Below are 18,535 nucleotides of genomic sequence, written 5' to 3' on the forward strand. Positions count from 1 at the left end.
AATGTGCAAGACTATCTCCAACAGCCTTTAAATAGTAACGGTGGCAGTGGATTTAATGGCTTTTCATTCCTTTTGTAATCTCTGTTGCACCTTCATCCCCCACCAGGAAGGTCTAAAGGCCCTCCGTTTCTTCCTCGACCGCAGAATCAGCCAATTTCCATCTACCAATACGCTCCTCCGCCTAGCAGAGCTGGTCCTTACCCTCACAAACTTTTCCTTCGACTTCTCACACTTCCTCCAAATCCAAGGCGTGGCTAAGGGCACTCGCATGGGCTCCCGCTATGCCTGCCTCTTTGCAGGGTATGTCGAAGAATCACTGTTCCAGGTGTACACTGGCCCTATCCCCGAACTACCTCCGCTACATTGACAACTGCATCGGTGCTGGCTCCTCCACCCATGCAGAACTCGCTGGCATCATCAACTTTACGACTAATTTCCATCCTGCACTCAAATTCACTTGGACCATCTCCGACATTTCCCTACCGTTTCTGGTTCTCACCGTCTCCCACAGGAGACAGAATATTGACTGACATCTACTACAAACCTACTGACTCCCATAGCTATCTAGACTGCACTTCTTTCCACCCAGCTTCCTGTAGAGACTCTATCCCCCTACTCCCAATTCCTCCGTCTACTCTGCATCTGCCCCCAGGATGAGGTTTTCCATACTAGATCATCGATGTCCTCATACTTTAGGAAACGGGGGTTCCCCTCTTCCATTATATACGACGCTCTCATTAGGGTCTCCCCAATATCCCGCAGCTCTGCTCTTGCTCACCATCCCCCCCCCCCATTCGCAACAAGTACAGAATCTCCCTTGTCCTCACCTTCCACCCCATCAGCCGTCGCATGCAGCATATAATCCTCCAACACCTTCGCCACCTCCAACGGGATCCCACTACTGGCCACATCTTCCCATCTCCATCCCTTTCTGCTTTCTGCAGAGACTGTCCCCTCCACAATTCCCTGGTCAACTCGTCCCTTCCCACCGAAACCACCCCCTCCCCAAGCACTTTCCCCTACAACCGCAGGTAATGCAACACCTGTCTCTTTACCTCCCCCTTCGACTCCATCCAAGGACCCCGACAGTCTTTACAGGTGAGGCAGAGGTTCACTTGCACCTCCTCCAACCTCATCTACTGTATCCGCTGTACTAGGTGTCAACTTCTGTACATTGGCGAGACCAAGCGCAGGCTTGGTGATTGTTTCGCTGAGCACCTCTTCTCAGTCCACCTTAACCTACCTGATCCCCTGGTTGCTCTGCACTTTAACTCTCCCTCACATTCACAATCTGACCTTTCTGCCCTGGGCCTCCTCCCTTGTCAGAGTGAGGCCCAGTGCAAATTGGAGGAACAGTACCTCATTTTACACTTGGGTAGCTTACCCAACGATATGAACATTGATTTCTCTAACTTGAAATAGCCCTTACCTTTCCTCTCTCTCCAGCTCCTCGCCCTTCCCAGTTTTCCCAACAGTCTTACTGTCTCTGACTACATTCTATCTCTGTCCCGCCCACTCCCCTGACATCAGTCTAAAGGTCTCGACCGAAACATCACCCATTCCTTCTCTCCAGAGATGCTGCCTGTCCCGCTGAATTACTCTAGCATTTTGTGTCTACCTTCTATTGCACAAGTGCTATCTGTAAACTCTGCCACAAGATTACAATTACTCTTCCATGTCATTCAAGTCTCCTTCAACAAAACCCAGCTTCATTTGATAATGTATTTTTAAAAAGTTTTTAGATTCTTACATTTGGTTATGAATGAACCCCCCTCTTCCACTTCGAAGATAACCTGTTTCAACTCCTTAGGAAAATAACTAGCCATCACATTTTATCTGTAGCCAAAAAGGCACAACAGAGGATGTACTTCCTACGGCAGCTGAGGAAGCACAATCTGCCACAGGCAATGATGGTCCAATTCTACACGGCCATCGCGGAGTCTGTTCTCACCTTCTCCATCATGGTCTGGTTTGGCTCAGCCACCAAGCACGACACCTGGAGGCTGCAGCGAATCGTCCGATCAGCAGAGAAGGTTATTGGCTGCAACCTTACCCCCATTGATGAACTGTACACTGCAAGGGCCAGGAAGCGAGCAGGTAAGGTCACCTCTGACCCCTCTCACCCTGGCCACAAACTCTTTGAATCACTTCCCTCTTGAAGGCGACTGCGGATTGTCAAAGCTGCCACAGCCAGACATAAAAGCAGTTTTTATCCACGAGTAGTTGCTCTACTCAACAGCCAAAAATCTGTAGCCTACCTTTGATCTGGTATTTTGTTGGTTCACATGCTTGATCAATGATGTTTTATCATTAATGTTTCATTATTAATTATGTTTAGTGTTTTCTGAGTCATTCGTAACTGTCACTGCATGTCAAGTTGTTACTTGTGGGCGGAGCACCAAGGCAAATTCCTTGTATGTGAATACTTGACCAATAAACCAACTTACTGTACCTGCTGCCTTACCAAGTCTAAAGATGGATTTTGTCATTTATTGCAATTTATGAATTGCCATTTATGAATCGGTGCTGGAAATGCGCAGCTGATGACTTGGCAAATTTATGGGGGGGGGGAAAGGCAAGTTGGGGTTTGGTTAGACTATTTGGAACTAAATGGGATGGACATTTATCAATTGATGGTGCTTGGGGAGGGGTCACCAGTAAGAAACATGAATGAACAACTTTTGTAATGGTCTGCATGATAGAGAAACTGCATCACCAGGCACCCTGCTCTGTCTCCCAAGTATCTTCTCTGGGGTGTCAAGCTGTCTCAACACAAGATTCTAATGAACCGACTGTTTTCATATGTGTGCCACAGAAAATATCTATCAAATTGTGGTGTTACTATTTGACATAATGAAGTTGCACTACCAGTTGGTATTGGTCCATTGAATGAGACCGGTCTTTTCCTTGCAGTCTACATGTCTTTCTTTAATGGGAAGCAGGGTATTTGCTAGACTTTCCTGACAGCTGGTTGCATGTGCTTGCACATTGTAAAACGGTGCACATAAGAAATGTGCAAAAGGGGTGAGGACAAAGTAATGCTTCATTTCCAATATTATTAGGATGCATTGGAGACCACTTATAATATGATTGGACTGTTGGAAGTGCTGATAGATTCACTGCACTACTTGAAGGCCTAGATTCTCCCATGTACTTGCTTTGGAATTAGTGCAGATTTTAGTACTTTAATCGTATATTTTCTGAAAGCAAGATAAACACAAAATGCTGGAGTAACTCAGCGGGACAGACAGCATCTCTAGAGAAGTAATGGGTGACGTTTTGGGACATGACCCTTCAACCCAAAACGTCGCCCATTCCTTCTATCCAGAGACGCTGAGTTACACCAGCATTTTGTGTCAACTTTGGTGTAAACCAGCATATGCAGTTCCTTCTTACAAAGGTTGGATAAGCAAGAAGTGTTTTCTTTGTAAAAGGAGGCTGAGGACAGGCTTAATTGAGATGAATAAAATTATAAAGCGCCTTGATAGAGTAAATAAGAAACTTCTCTTTCCCTATCAAAGTGACAGCACAAAAACCAGGGGCATAAATTTGAAATGATTGGTAAAAGGATTGGCGGGGCGATGAGGAAATTGTTTTAGCCAGAGGATGGTGACAGTCTGAAAGGGTGAGATGAAGAGTCAGTTGAAGGCCCAGCATGATGCAGAAGAGATGCCACACAGCTCATTTAACATCTACTGTTGAATATTAATTTTATTTTTATTTGGCTTCCTCATCTTTCTGTGGCATTCTTTAGCTGCAAGATGATGCAGCGGCTCTGCATCTATGCTCCAACCTTTCCTGGATTGATAAAGTCCAATGGTCTGTATTGGGACCTAAAATCAATGCAGGTGCATTGCAGACTCAAGAATGTGCATGTGTTCTCTCTCCAGCTCAATACTGAGAATGCTTAACTATTGTATATACGGTGTTTTAGTCAATAAACTTATTTGAATTTTGTTTAATTCGCAGTTTTGTGCTGTCAACTATATGTAAAAGATGGGAGACAGGAAATTAACAGAACCTACATCGTTTTCAGATAATGACGATTTTGAAGGTAAATTTGTACTTTATTCCATACATGATCATATGTATCAATTATAAAAATATTTATTGTGATTGCAAGGAAGCAACAGGTTTTGTCTCTACTACTATAATTACAGATTTTTAGCAACTATACTTAAAGGGCTGCATTTGTGATGTTGTTGTAAATACATGCTGAAATGTGGGTTCATCTTCCTTGCATTACTCCTTAGCTAGCTGGCACTTTTTGGTCAATGTTTGGGCCTCGAGGTACAGATGGTAAAGACAATAGATATGGTTGTCTCATCTTGTTGGCAAGATTTAAATGAACATGTTTGCAGAAAACTATAATAGCAAGTGAAAGATTAGCTGTCCAATGAATAATCACAATTCTGCTGTAGTCCAGAGAATGATTAGATGCCTAGTTCTTCAGATGTGGTCAGGCTGGGAAAAGTTGATTTGACAGTGTGTTGTATGAAAAGACTATTCGGTTCTTGGTCAACTGTACTTTTTGTTGGAAGTAGATATTTGGTTAAGGACAGATCTTATGGCAATCACAGCAGAAGCCCAGAAGGAACTCTGCAAATGTAAGATTTACAGTCAGAATTTTCAGCACATTGTTTCATTGATGCCCTATGTTAAGACTTGTTTTGAAGGAAAGTTGTTGACTTTTAAAGTTGATTTTGAGCAATTGTAGTCACTGAAGCAATCAGCACAGTTGGGGGAAATAAACATTTCACCGTTTTTATTGCTGATCTTCAAGTATCTATCATTCCTAATCTTGTTTACCAGCACTTGGTTCATTGCTCTCTGTGTTTTGATGATTCAAGTACTCATCCATGTGCTGTTTAAATGTCGAGAGTAGCTGCCTCCACCACCTTCTCAGGCTGTGCATTCCAGATTGCATTCAACTTCTTACTCAGATCCATACACATGCATGCATACCTCTCCCCATGTGGCATTGTGTTTGGTGCAAGGAATTTCAGAATGAGTATTTGTTGAATTTAATCTCGCGATGTGCCGATCCCTTGTTGTCTTGAGGCGGTACTTATTCACCATTTTGAACCACTAATGTTTTGATGCTCCTGAGACCGGTTTGGCCAAAGACATTGATTGTCGTATGGAGTTCCAGTAATATTGCTATTGCAGAGACAGTAGCAGATTTGCAGCTTTGTTTTCATGTTTATAGGGTTCTCAGATAAATTAAGGAATTTCAAGTAAAATGAAGTGGTGACGGCATGGGTTCTAGAATGAATTACAGTTATGAAGAAGGAAGATGTATTAGGAGAATCATTAAACTGTTTGTTCGGTCAGTGGGTGCCATTGATTGTCTCTCCCTTTTAGCCCTTGTATGAAAGAAGCAAGTAATGGTTAACTGTATTTGTGGGGTCCTGAGTCTTGTGTTAGGCCAGAGCTGTCCCTGGAAGATATTAGTGAGCCAGATGAGTTTTTACAGCAACCTAGTAGTTTTTTTTTATGGGCTATTATTCCTGATACCAATATTTTATTCAAGATTTAATCAGATGCCTTAACTTAAATTCTCCAGTTGCCATGCTAGCGTTTGAACGTATTTCCAGATCAATAGTTCAGGCTTTTGGATGCTAGCCAGTAATTCAAGTACTTCTTTATTGTACCCAAAACCCATTATGAAAGTATGACAATGTAATTGGAAGAGCTAAAAGGGGATAGTGGAATAATTGGGAGTATATGAGGCTCCAAATAGTTTGGAGGAAATTGAGGCATACTTTTGCACATTACACACAGGTGCAGAATGCTAGGGCAGTAAATAGTGGGGGAGTTTAATTAATCAAATATTTACTTATATTTAGTCAGTGTGTAAGTTGTAGAAGTACAGAATTCCTAACTTGTATTCACAACATTTGAGTGACCATGGCAGTTGCTTTTGAATCCTCGAGTCATTGTGGTTGAAGGAGGATTGCTGCTGGCTTGCTTAAACATTTGAAGCTCTGTGTTCAGTAAGCCAATGTCAAGTGTTTTATCGTCTTGAGAAAGATATGGTAGAGTTGTGAGACATAAGATGAAGGAGCTATGCTAGAGTGGGCATATTTCCTGTATCAGTGTTCAAACAGGTGTCTCAAAATGCTTTTTCCTACTCCTTTATTTGCACAGCTATCTGTTTGGGTGAAGCCAATCTTTGTGCAGATTAAGTAAAAAGGGCTTCTTTTGCATTTTATATTTTTGATCAATCAAAACATTTTTGCATTGCATTACTGCAACAGAACACTAAGATTTTATTTTTGAGTGGCACAGTGGCAGAGCAGTAGAGTTGCTGCCTTACAGCGCCAAAGACCTGGATCTGACCCTGACTATGGGTGCTGTCTGTACTGACTTTGTACATTCTCCCTGTGGCCACATGGGTTTCCTCCCACACTACAAAGAAGTACAGGTTTGTGAGTTAATTGGCTTCGGTAAAAATATTGTAAATTGTCCATAGTGTGTAGGATCGATTCAGATTCAATTTTAATTGTCATTGTCAGTGTACAGTACACTGTACAGTACAATCCTGTTGCATAGTGCTAGTGTACAGGGTGATTGTTGGTCAGTGCAGACTCAGTGGGCCGAAGAGCCTGGATTTAGTTTTTCCAGAAGGAGATTGCATTAGGGGAGGGTAGCACTTTTGTGATTGTGGCTGGACTAATTTATAATTCGATTCGATTAAGCATGAATATTTAAAAAGGGCATAGGTAAAATAGGACTAAAAGTTGTAAATTGTGGCTGGACTCATTTTACCAGACTAAGAAACTATTTAGTAATAGACTGGAAATTCCTACTTGAGGTTATATCAGTTTCAGAGCAATGAGAGGCAATCAAGAAGGCCTTTCAGGGGGTTCAGTAAATGTATCATCAAAGAAAACGTGGGACCCAGTCATATTTTGTGTCCTACATGATAAAGCATCTAGAAGGTAGGATAAGACATTACTGGGGAAAAACTGGAATTTAATATCATAGAAAGACTCAAAGAATACAGAAAGTGCAGGAGTGAAATTATAGGAAAGTTGAACAAAAGGAGAGGGCAAGAAGTGTTATTGGCAAGTAAAATCACATAAGATCCAAAGATATTGTGCAAAGACCAATAAGGGAAAAGTAGGGTCTATTAAGGATAAAAATTATGCATATGTTGAGGCAGATGGCATGTGTAGGGTCTTTAATGAATATTTTGTAGCTGTCTTTATGAACATAGAATTTATCATATAGTTAAGAAGGACATGAAATAATGGAAAGAATAAGCTGGGTAAAAGAAGATTGATCATGGGGCTTAGCATCTTTGAAGGAGATAAACTGACAGGTCCAGATGAAATATCGGCAATTCAAAGTAGCAACGGAATTTCAGGAATCGTCATCACCAGTAGATCTTGGAAGGTTGGAGTGCTCCTCGGGTACAACATTTGCATTATGGCACGGAAGCCATGGGTTCTTCATTAACCCCATCATGTGGTAGGATTACTTCCCCTGCCTGGTGATAATCCTGCAACATGCAGCCCAGGTGGATAATTAGACAAGACCTCATGGAACCAATGAGGAGCAAGAAACCAATACTTGAGATTCACTGACTGCCGTCTACCATTTTTGGAATTCTAGGATGAATGGTTCATTTCCTGAACCCTAAAATCCTGTTGCATTCTTGACAAGGCTCAATTCACTTATGAATGGAGATGCCCTCCTGCTCTACTTTGATAGATCTGCTGCAACAATATTTGAGGATTATCATCCAGAACACAGCTTTATGCTTAGTCAGCCTCTTATAACTGGACACTATATCCTTCCACTGAGGCTGTAGGAAATATTAACATTGTCGAAACTAAGCAAACTTACTTTGGCAGAACCCGCAGAGCTCCATAGTCAAGGATAGAATCAGCTAGATCACAGTAAATAACAGAAAAGTCACTTCTAACTTCCAAACTTCTTAAGTCATCGCAATTATCCATCATTTATACAATCAGAAGTAATTCTGACAAGGCTATTCAGCCCTCATGTCCATTCCAGATGAAAAAGAGCTACCCAACTTAATCTCAAATCCCAGGATTTAATCCGTGCCAGCTATGACTTCGTGTACAGATTCAGGTGCACATCTAGGCACTTCTTTAAATTGGTTGAGAATTCCAGACTCTACCAGCCTTTCGGGCTGCAAATTCCAGACCCCAAACATCATCTAGGTGAAATATCCCCTCTAATATTTTAAATTCATAACCATTTGTTTTGAATCCTTTAGCTAAGAAAATAAGGTGTTTTCTGTTTACTCTATCCAAACTTCTCATCATTCCATGCAGTTCAATTAAGTCTCCCCCCACTCCTCTTTGCACCATAAAAACCACCGTGGAGTATCCAATCTTTATTCATAGATATAATTTTCCAGTCCTCGCAACATTTTTGTAAATTTCCTTGTTATCTTCTCCAGTGCAATCACATCTTCCCTTCTGTGTGATGACTGGATTTAGACACAGTACTTAAGCTGTATACGAATAATCATTGTATATACATCTAGCCTAACCTTCGTGCTTTGGATTATATTCTCTTCTTTGATACCAAATAAAAGCATCCCAGGTGCCTTTTTAACTATTTTGTTGAACTGTCTGCTATCATCAGGGACCTATGCACATGCCTATCAAGGGTCTTTTGCTTCTCCATACTTTTCAATATCCTTATAATATATATTCCCTTGAGTTATTGCACTTCATAAAATTTCAACCAATGGGTACACCATCTCTGCACCCTTTAAAACCCTCAGGTCCAGTCATCGACTCTCAAGTTAAGTCAACTTTATTTGTCACATATACATGCAAAATTCTCAATGATTTGTCCATGAGTTCCTCTAATCCTTTATTCCTTCTTATTGGGATTTTCCTCTATTTTATTTGAAATTAGCCTATATTATCATGGCGATATTTGCAATGTCGCTCACAGTGAAGACTGGTTCAAACATTTGATGTAATGTATCTGTCATTTCCTTATTTCCAGTTGTTAATTCACCAGCTTCATTCTCTAGAGGTCTCACGCTCACTGTAGCTGATTTCTTCCTACGTGCATCCACAGAAACTCTTGCAGCTTGTTTTCATCTCAAAATCAAATTTCACCCTTTTTTGTCTTTTGTGCTGGATCCTAAATGTTCACAATCTTCTGTCAGTGTTGCAATTTTGTGTGTCCTATTTTCAATGTAGAGTTATCCTGGGTGTCCTTTGTTAACAACAGATTGAATCTATTTCTTATGTAATTCCCCTTTCTAATTGGGATAAATTAGAGCGTTGTGCACCAGCTGTTTTAACATCTGTCGCTGTTCATCTACTGAGCTGTGTTTTAGCGTATTTTAGTGTTTTAGCGTAGTCCACCTTAGACAACCTCACATTCATACCATTATAAATTCCCTTATTTAAGTTTAAGGCATCAGCTCTGCTCCTTTGGTGTTCATCCTCAAACTGTATCTAGAATCATTTCACATGGTCACTACATCCAAGAGGATTTATAGCCACAAGACCTCATCCTAGTCCTTCCTCATTGCACATGGACCAGGTCAACACTGCTCGAAGAAGGAATCTCTTGATATATCTATACATTCTTCTACAATACCCTTATCTCTTTTATTTGTCCAATCAGTATGTAGATTAAAATTTCCTACGATAATTGCAGGTCCCTTCAAACATCCCCTAAATATTTCCCCATTTAATCTCTGCCTTATTGAGCAGTCACATTTTGGAGGCCAATAGACTACTTCCATATGTGTTTCTCCCCTGCTATTCATGATTTCAATCCAAAGTGATTCTATTCACTACCTCTATATCACGGCTCAATGCCACACAGATACCTCCTTTAATTAATAGAATTGCTCTTTCCTCCTTTCCCTCTTAGCCTGTTCTTTTAGATCATTTAGTATCTGAAATATAGAGCACTCCATCCTGGCAACCTTGCAAGCTTTTCCTCAATATCGCTAGTAGACCATACTCGCATCATGTTTTCTGTGCTGTCAACCCATCTGTCTTAATGCAAATACTACATGATTCAAATAAAGATGATTTTATACAGTTGTTAATAACTCAGGATTTACTCTGTGCTACATACTTTTGTTTACATTTACCACCCCAGTCTGTCATGCTTTGCTTCTCATTTTCTCCCTTGGGATCCTGTACCACTGCTCTTTCATTTATATTTGAAATATTAGATATCTTGTTCTTAGTGCCCTCCTCCCTCCTATTTAGTTTAAAACCCAGCTTACAAATCGTTTTATTCCATTGCATTCCTGACTTGTGCCTTGCAGATGGCGGACAAGTTTGGGTGTCAGGAAGGTGAATCATGCCACAGAACACCCACCTGTTCTTGCAGCCACAGTATTTATGTGGCTGGTCTACCTTGTGTTTCTGGTCGTTGGCGACTCCCACCCCCACCCCAGGATGTTGATGGCAAGGAACTAATTAATGATGATTCCATTGAATATCAAGGGTAGGTAATTAGACTTTCTCTTGTTAGAGATAGTCATTGTCTGGTATTTGTGTGGCACAAGTATTATTTGCCACTTACCAGCCCATGTCTGAATGTTGTCTAGGTCTAGCTGCATGCAGACGTGGACTGCTTCATTTGCTGAGGAGTTGCAAATGGAATTGGACATTGTGCAGTCAGCGAACTTCCCCACTTCTCACCTTATGATGGAAGAAAAGGTCATTGATGAAGCAGCTGAAGAAGATTGGGTCTAGGACAGCACCTTGAACTCCTGCAGGGATATCCTAGGGCTGGGATGATTGATTGACCTGCAACTACACAGTCATCCTCCTATGTGCAAGGTACGATTCCAGCCATTGGAGTGTATTCCCCTTCGATACCTTTTGACAACTGTTTACAGAGCTGCTTGATACTGCAATTAATCAATTGCTGCTTTGATACAAGCCAAAAGAGATCATCCATTTGAGACACAAGCGACCGCAGATGCTGCAATCTTGAGCAAAAAACAAAGTGCGAGATGAACTCAGCAGGTCTGATAGCATCTGTGGAGAGAATGGACCGACAACATTTCTGTGTGTTTTTTTTCATCCATTGATGAGATTTCTGTTGTTTGGGTTGTGTGTAGGGATTTGCAGGAGCTTTTCTTGATTTTATTTAGCATGACCTTGTTACTCTTCATAGGTTTGGGAACATTTCCAGAGACACTTATCGTCCCCCATGGATCTATTTTGTTGATGGCACATAGCTAAACTGCCCTTGAATATGCAAATTGTCGTATTTTTTGATGAAATCTCAGTGAGGAATTTTCAGAACGGTGGATTGCTACTGTGCATTTTATAACTGAGTAACCTGTTTCCGCTTATTGGACTCCTGGAAATGTGTTTAGACCAAATCAGCTGGATGAGGCAAATTGCACAATTTGACTATTTCTAACTTCTCAGAATCTGAGAACTTTCATTGACAATCAGTGGTTCATAAATACCTTTCCTTATGGGGTTTGTTTTGTATCCTCCCAAATATATACTTGAAGGAAGCAATCATTATATAAAAGCTTAATTATATTTTATTCCTATCTTCTGTTTTGTGCGCATTACATTTTTTTTTACTTTTTTACTCTTAAACTTTCAATATTATTCATTACCACTTTTGTCTCCGTTTTTCTATTCTGTCTCAATCTCTTTGTCCTGTGAGAAGATTGCCTTTGTTATTGTGTAACTGATAACAGCATATTTTTATAAATCTTGGGTATGTGTTGAATACCTGTACCTATACTGTACTGCCACAATATACTTTAAAAGGGCCTACTTAATCTCTGTTGAAGTGGTGTAAATCAAATGTTGCAAGAGCTGGAGTGTTACCAACAAAATATAGGCGAGCGGTATAGTTTTACAGAAGATAAACATGTCATGTATATATAATGTGGAACACGCTGCATGTGAAGGTACTGGAGGCAGGTACTCTTTCAACCATAAAGAAAACGTATCTGGGTGATCATTTGAATTGATATGGTATCGGTGTCCATGGATCATGTGCTGGTAATTGGGCTAAGTATAGATGGATACTTGATGGTCAGTGAGGGCAAGGTGATCTGAAGGCTCTGCTTCTGTGATGTATGGCTCTATGACTCCGTGAAATATATGAAATAGTTATATACATATTTAGTTGTCTTCAAAGAACAGTATCACATTGAACTTGATTTTTTTTATTACGAACCCAAATCATAATATCCATTTTCTGAATATTGTAAAATAATTACAAAATCAATGTGTTATAGTTTCACTGACATGGTGTGTCATGACAGCCATCTGTTTCTTACATCAGCTTGCACTAGGGACTACTTGCTCGTCAAGTGAATATCTGTTTGTATCCTAATAGTTGCCTTTTTGGTAGATTTATTTCTGGAAGATGAAATGGGAAATTTCAAATGTTTGCTGTGTGTAAGCAGGTATCAAAATCAGCTGCTTCCGATAATGTACTTTCTTGGTGCTGTTAAAATATACATATTAATGATGAGACAAAATGCTGGTGTAACTCAGTGGGACAGGCAGCGTCTCTGGAGAGAAGGAACGGGTGACTTTTCCGGTTGAGACCTTTCTTCAGTCTGAAGAAAGATCTCGGCCCAAAACTTCACCCATTTATTTCTCGCCAGAGATGATGCCTGTTCCACTGAGTTACTCCAGCATTTTGTGTCTGCCATGTAAACCAGCATCTGCAGTCCCTTCCTACATATTGATGTTATTGCTGTGCTTTTTTAAATGTTGCAATAAATTACCTATCTTCAGTTGTTTTATTGCAATTTAAAACATGGAATTTGAACATTTCAATGATTCTGAGATTAAAGTTTGATGTGTTAAAAATATTGCTGAAAATGCATTCTGTCCTTTTCGCTCCTTCTGATCTCTTAAACCCCGATCTTTCCAAGTCTCCTATAACCCTGTTTCTTTCCCCGTCCTAATCTCTATTCCACGCTATTTCTATCACCTTTCCCCTTTAGTTCCACTTTTCGCCTTACGTATCAGATTCCATAATCTTTTTTTTTTTTTTCTCTCCATTTATCACTTCTCAGTCTCTGGAGAAATACCATCCTTCCACCCCCCCCTCCTCACTCCATTGGTCAATCAACCCTTCCTCACCTGGATCCACCTATTGTTGGCAGCTGTTGCCCCTCTTCCCCTATTCCTCGCCTCTATATACTGGATATCTTACCTCTTTCAATCCGGATGAGTCAAAACGTAGACTATACATTTCCTTCCACTGAGTGGAGGAAAAACTCTACTGAGTTATTCCACTAGCTTGTTTTTTTCCTCCACTAGCTTGTTTTTTACTTCACTCATGAAATTAATTTGGTGAAAGGTTGAGCAATTCCACAGTAGCCCACTTGTCCCACACTTCCTTGGGAACATCCTTCCTGCATCTAGTCTGTAAAGGCTTTTATAAATACCAATGAGTTTCTTGCTTATTCTTCTAAACTACAAATATAAGCCCAGTCGCTAAAATCTCTCTTTGTCCATCTTGCCAACCCAGACATTGCTCCTTTGTTGCACTCTCTTGATAGAAATAAAACAACTTTCCTCAGACTAGGAGATAAAACTGCACATAATACCTAAGATACGGTATCTCGCTATGAAGACCTACACACATTTGATATGTAAATAGCTGGGATCTAAGCACTGAGCCTACACACCTACCTGTCTCTCAAAAAAGGACCCGTTTACAACTCTTTATTTCCTTTCTCTCATTGAAGTTTATATCCGCAGCAGCCGATTACTTCCAACCCCATGTGCTTTATTTCTATATATGAGTCTTCTACGGGGGATCTTTTTGAAACTTCTTAAAGTACAAATATACATCATTCACTCGATAGATTATTTAAAAAGTTCTAGTAAATTAGCAAACATGATTTTAGTAAATCAAGTGTTGGAAAATAACCATCAATGCGCCCACTGTATCGAAAACCATTTCTATAAATACTCTGGGATTCAGAGTGCGTGGCATTGGGAATTTATCACCCATCAGTTTCCTTTAAATAATTTCCCTACTATTGTTGATTTTTTTTATTTTTTTTAAGTTCTTCCCTCACTAGACCATAGGTTCTTAAACATTTCTGGAAGGAGATTTATGTTTTCCTTTGTGAGGAAAGAAGTAAAATATCAATCCAATTGGTCTTATTTATTTGATTCCCACTATAAATCCCCCTGGTTTTATAGAGTAGATTGTAGTGGTGTAGTAGATAGAGTCATAGATAGTGACAGTTGTAGATTAGAATCATCCATGATTGCATTTGTTTCTGTTTTATGCCAGCCCCTATATGATCACTACTGTTTAACCCACAATCACCCACTGCAGTCCTCTTGAAGTTGCTTTGTCAATGTCCATCCCTAAAATAATTGTATTTTTATGCTAGATGTTATTGTCCTTATGGGTACATCTTAAATCTTTTTTAAATATGACTTCCTCGTCTTTGATTTATTCATTGCACAAATGGAATTGCTTTCTAATTTTGTTAACAGGTGAAGAAAATGAACAAGAACATGCTGATAATGGATTGTTTGTTCCAACCACTGATCAAATTGACTGGTGCCCTATCTGTCTGAACCTCTTTGTGGAACAAGAGGTAGCTGTTCCTGAGAACTGTTCCCATGTTTTTTGCCTGAGGTGCATTCTTACATGGGCTGAAGTAAGCTAATTGTTAATTGAATAGCATTATAAATAATTTAACTTAAAGAATGTTGTATATATTTAGAAATTAATTGGAAATGTAACAGTATTGAGAAGTGTTTATGTGACTTAGTCATGCAGGGTACCACAGAGGATGTAATTAAACCAGTTGAGATGTATATACTCAAATGATTTGATCGCATGATTGGGAAAGAAAATGCACGCAATAGATGTATTCACCAAATTTAGAATAAGTACGGATGCTGATATTCCTCACCTGAGAAGTATGCCAGTTGAAGCTTTTTATGCTAAGTTCATGGTATCCTTGATGAATAGGGAGAGACACTTACTGTGCAATACCTACAGCATGTTTCAGCATGTCAGAACAAACATGGTTTGCTTTTGATTTACGGAAATTTAGAGGGAGGACATTAACTAGCTTTGAACTTACTCGACATTTACGGCAGCCAGTAGCTAGTGGCTATCAGTGAAGCAGCAATTGGCACGGTTGTCAGGAAGCCAAAAAGTATATCACTCCTGTCCACTTAATCATTCTGCCCAGAAAATCCACCCATCCCAGGAATTGAGCACATGAAATGTGTAAGAGGAAACTGCTGGTTTAAACCGAAGATAGACACAAAAAGCTGGATACAACCTTGGTGGGTCAAACCAGCAATATGGTTGTGTGGGTGACGTTTTGGGTCGATACTCTTCTTCAGACATATGAACTGTTTTTGCATTACCGTTATCACAACTTGCTTCATTAAAAGTAGCAAGACTAGACGGTATTGCTGATTCGACCCACCAAGGTTGTATTTACACACTACTTGTTATGCTTATTCCATTGTCGCTAGATAAGGTTCTCCCTAATGTGATTTACACTGGCAGTATTTCAGTTATAGTTAGTGATTGAAATCTCCCATAATCACTGATGGATGCATTGTTTTTGCAAATGTTGAAAATGTTCTCCTTTTATGCATTGGTGTTTCTTTTGGATTGTGGGGAAGCAGTAATGCACTTCCAACGGTATGATTGTTCTGAAGTTCAAATTGTTTAACTATATTTGATAATCACAAGAACTTAAGTGATAGGATTAGAATTCGGCCCAAATCTACTCTGCCATTCAATCATGGCTGATCTATCTCTCCCTCCTAACCCCATAATCTGACCAACCTATCCCTTCACTGTGATGGTTTCTTTAACCAATATTCCCCTCTCAGCGTGGGTTTCCTCAGGATGCTCCGGTTTCCTCCCTCATCCCAAAGACATGCAGGTCTGTAGATTAATTGGACTTTGTGAAATTGCGCCTCGTAGTGGATGCGAAAGTGGGATCTCATAGAACTAGCATGAACGGGTGATTAATGATCAGTGTGGACTCAGTTGGCCGAAGGGCCTGTTTCCAAGCTGTATCTCCAAACTAAGCTAAAGTCCTGTATCTTAAAACCCTTTGACCAGAATGGTTTCGACTGGTCTTTCTTCCCCTCTGTGCACCATATTTCACTAATGACTAAAATATGCTTCAATATGCATCCATTGTTATATATTTTGCCAATCTGCCTTGTTCACTACCAGCATTTAGACATGCACTATTAAGTACACCACAACAGTTTTTCTCCCCCCCTCCCCCCCCCAATCAGTCTTAAATCACTGATTTTCTATCTTGACGTGCCATGCAGATTATTCTTTTGGAGAGTAAGGCATGAGTCATACACTGCAGAAAACCAATTGCTTGACCTCTGATAGTGATAGTATTTACTCCGTTTATGTGTCTGGTGACTGATATGATGGTGGGAGATATTCATGGTTGCTAAACAATATGAAGGATGTGACTACACTGGAGGTACAGATGAGATTGATCAGGATGTTGACTAGGATGGAACATTTCAGTTGGGGGGAAAGACAGGGTGAACTGAGTTTGTTTTCCTTGGAATGGAGGAGACTGAAGGGGGATGGTCGATATATTAAAATGCGAGAAGCTTAGATAAGGGAGAAGTCACAAACATTTCCTCTGGCATATGTATACAAAACTAGAGGGCATAGGTTTAGGATAAGGGTGGAGATGAGATCAGGGAAATAACTTTTTCACCCCAAGGCTGGTTGGAATATGGATCATATTGCCCGAATGAGTGATTCGGGTCCTCTCACTACATTTACTGAGAGTAATTAAATGACCAGGGCATAGAAGGCTACGGATTGAGTGCCGACAAATGGAATTAGTATGGCTAGGTACTTAACGGTAGACGGGAAAATGGTTGACCGCGATGCCTGTGTCTGTGCCGACTCTATGACTAATCTAGCAATGGTCCAGAATTCTATGGGAATGAATGGGGAAACAATACTCCAGCTGAAGTTTAAAAATAAAACTGTTGACAATTCGCCATTGTCCATTCTGCAATTACATTTTCAAATGAAAGTGAGAGTTATCAGCTAATGAATATTTTTTTCCTGTTGGTTTCATTGCTGGAATGTAAAAACTGATCATACCATGGAAAATAGAAGAGTGGCTTATACAGAACTTAAATCTGCAATTGTTTTAAACCTGTTTTACAGAAACTCAGTTCCTGTCCAATAGACAGAAAACATTTCAGTGTGGTGTACAAACAAGACAATATAAAGAGTAACACAAAGGTATTATTGACATAATTTTTGATAATTGTGTAAATGCAGATATGTTAAATATTGAAAAAAGAATGAACCCAAACATTGGGTAAAGATATAGTTCAGTGGAATATTATTGAAGATACAAGAATGTCCAATCTTAAATGAACAAAGGAAATCTAATGTGTGTCTTGAGACTGTGAAATAGGAAGTATATCATGTTTTTTTAAAAACTAAGATTAATCTCTTTTTCTTCAAATTTCAGATTCCAGTGAAGCAGTGCTTAATTAAAAATTCACGAGAGCAGAGGGATAGCAGCAGTAAAGAACATTATGTTAGCGTCACAAGGTTTGTATGGCAGAGTCCTGTGAGAAATTCCTAAAGCACTTTTTGCAGTAACTGTTGTTCACAATGCTCTGCTTGGCGAAGACTTTTTCTTTAATGGATCTGGAATATTAAACTCATGGACTTCTTATCTTGTATATCTTTATTGTCATTTCCTGAGTATTCACATACCCAGAGGAAACAAAAAAACGTTATCTTGTAGGATACGCAACTTTATCAATCCTGCCTAACTCTCAACAAAGTTCAGAAGAGCACAATAACATAGAAGGGGGAGTAGTCCTGCTCAAGTCAGCCCTGCCATTCAATATGATTATGGCTGCTCTGCCCTAGGGCTCCTTTTTTTGGTGCCACTTCCATATAATCCTTAATTCTGTGATCTTTTAAAAATGTATATACCTCCCGTTTAACTGCCTTGTTATTCCGCCTCCAATCATACCCACTTAGGATGTTGTGTCTTGTTGATTGCTGAGGAATTGCCAGTAGAATGGAACTGTGTGCAATCATCATGAACTTCCCAGCTTCTGTCTTTATGATGGAAGGACATAGGTGAAGGTGATTGGGTCTAGGACGCCACGCTGAAGAGGTCTGGGGGTGATGTTTTGGGGCTGGGATAATTGACCTCTGACAGCTGCATCATCTGCCATTTTTGTGAGGTACAATTCCAACCCTGCGAATGTTCTTCCTTTGCCTACTGACCTCCGTTTCACCAAGTAATTTGATGCCCTGCTGTGTCAAATGTTGCCTGATAGTCGAAGACATATAATCTGACTTTGTCTTTGAAATGCAGCTTTTTGGTCTAGTTTTGGGTCAAGATTACAAGGATGTCTGGAGCTGCGTAGTCCTGGCAAAACCAAAAATTGTGTGTGATGAGTAAACAAGATTTGATAGTTCAACAATAGTTGTATCACTTTGATAATTGAGAGTAGAATGATTAATTTTGATTATCAAATGGGCTGAATCAAATTGG

At 39.9% G+C, this 18,535-nt stretch overlaps 1 protein-coding gene across 5 annotated transcripts in view; it reads left to right on the forward strand.

The window, feature by feature from the left end:
- The window catches only part of scaf11 (SR-related CTD-associated factor 11), a 59,114-nt gene that overhangs the window by 7,435 nt on the left and 33,144 nt on the right, over positions 1-18,535 (forward strand). For 2 of the 5 annotated variants that reach the window (XM_055650698.1, XM_055650699.1), the window contains exons 2-5: positions 3,970-4,054; positions 14,478-14,644; positions 17,176-17,253; positions 17,489-17,571. In XM_055650698.1, the coding sequence (XP_055506673.1) occupies positions 3,997-4,054; positions 14,478-14,644; positions 17,176-17,253; positions 17,489-17,571 (386 nt within the window). In that variant the 5' untranslated portion in view covers positions 3,970-3,996. Of the gene's footprint in view, positions 1-3,969; positions 4,055-10,288; positions 10,471-14,477; positions 14,645-17,175; positions 17,254-17,488; positions 17,572-18,535 lie in introns of all 5 variants that reach the window. The other 3 variants (XM_055650702.1, XM_055650700.1, XM_055650701.1) reach the window with 3 other exon arrangements.

The sequence above is a fragment of the Leucoraja erinacea genome, chromosome 19, assembly GCF_028641065.1.
Source record: "Leucoraja erinacea ecotype New England chromosome 19, Leri_hhj_1, whole genome shotgun sequence".
In the NCBI taxonomy this organism is placed as follows: Eukaryota; Metazoa; Chordata; class Chondrichthyes; order Rajiformes; family Rajidae; genus Leucoraja; species Leucoraja erinaceus.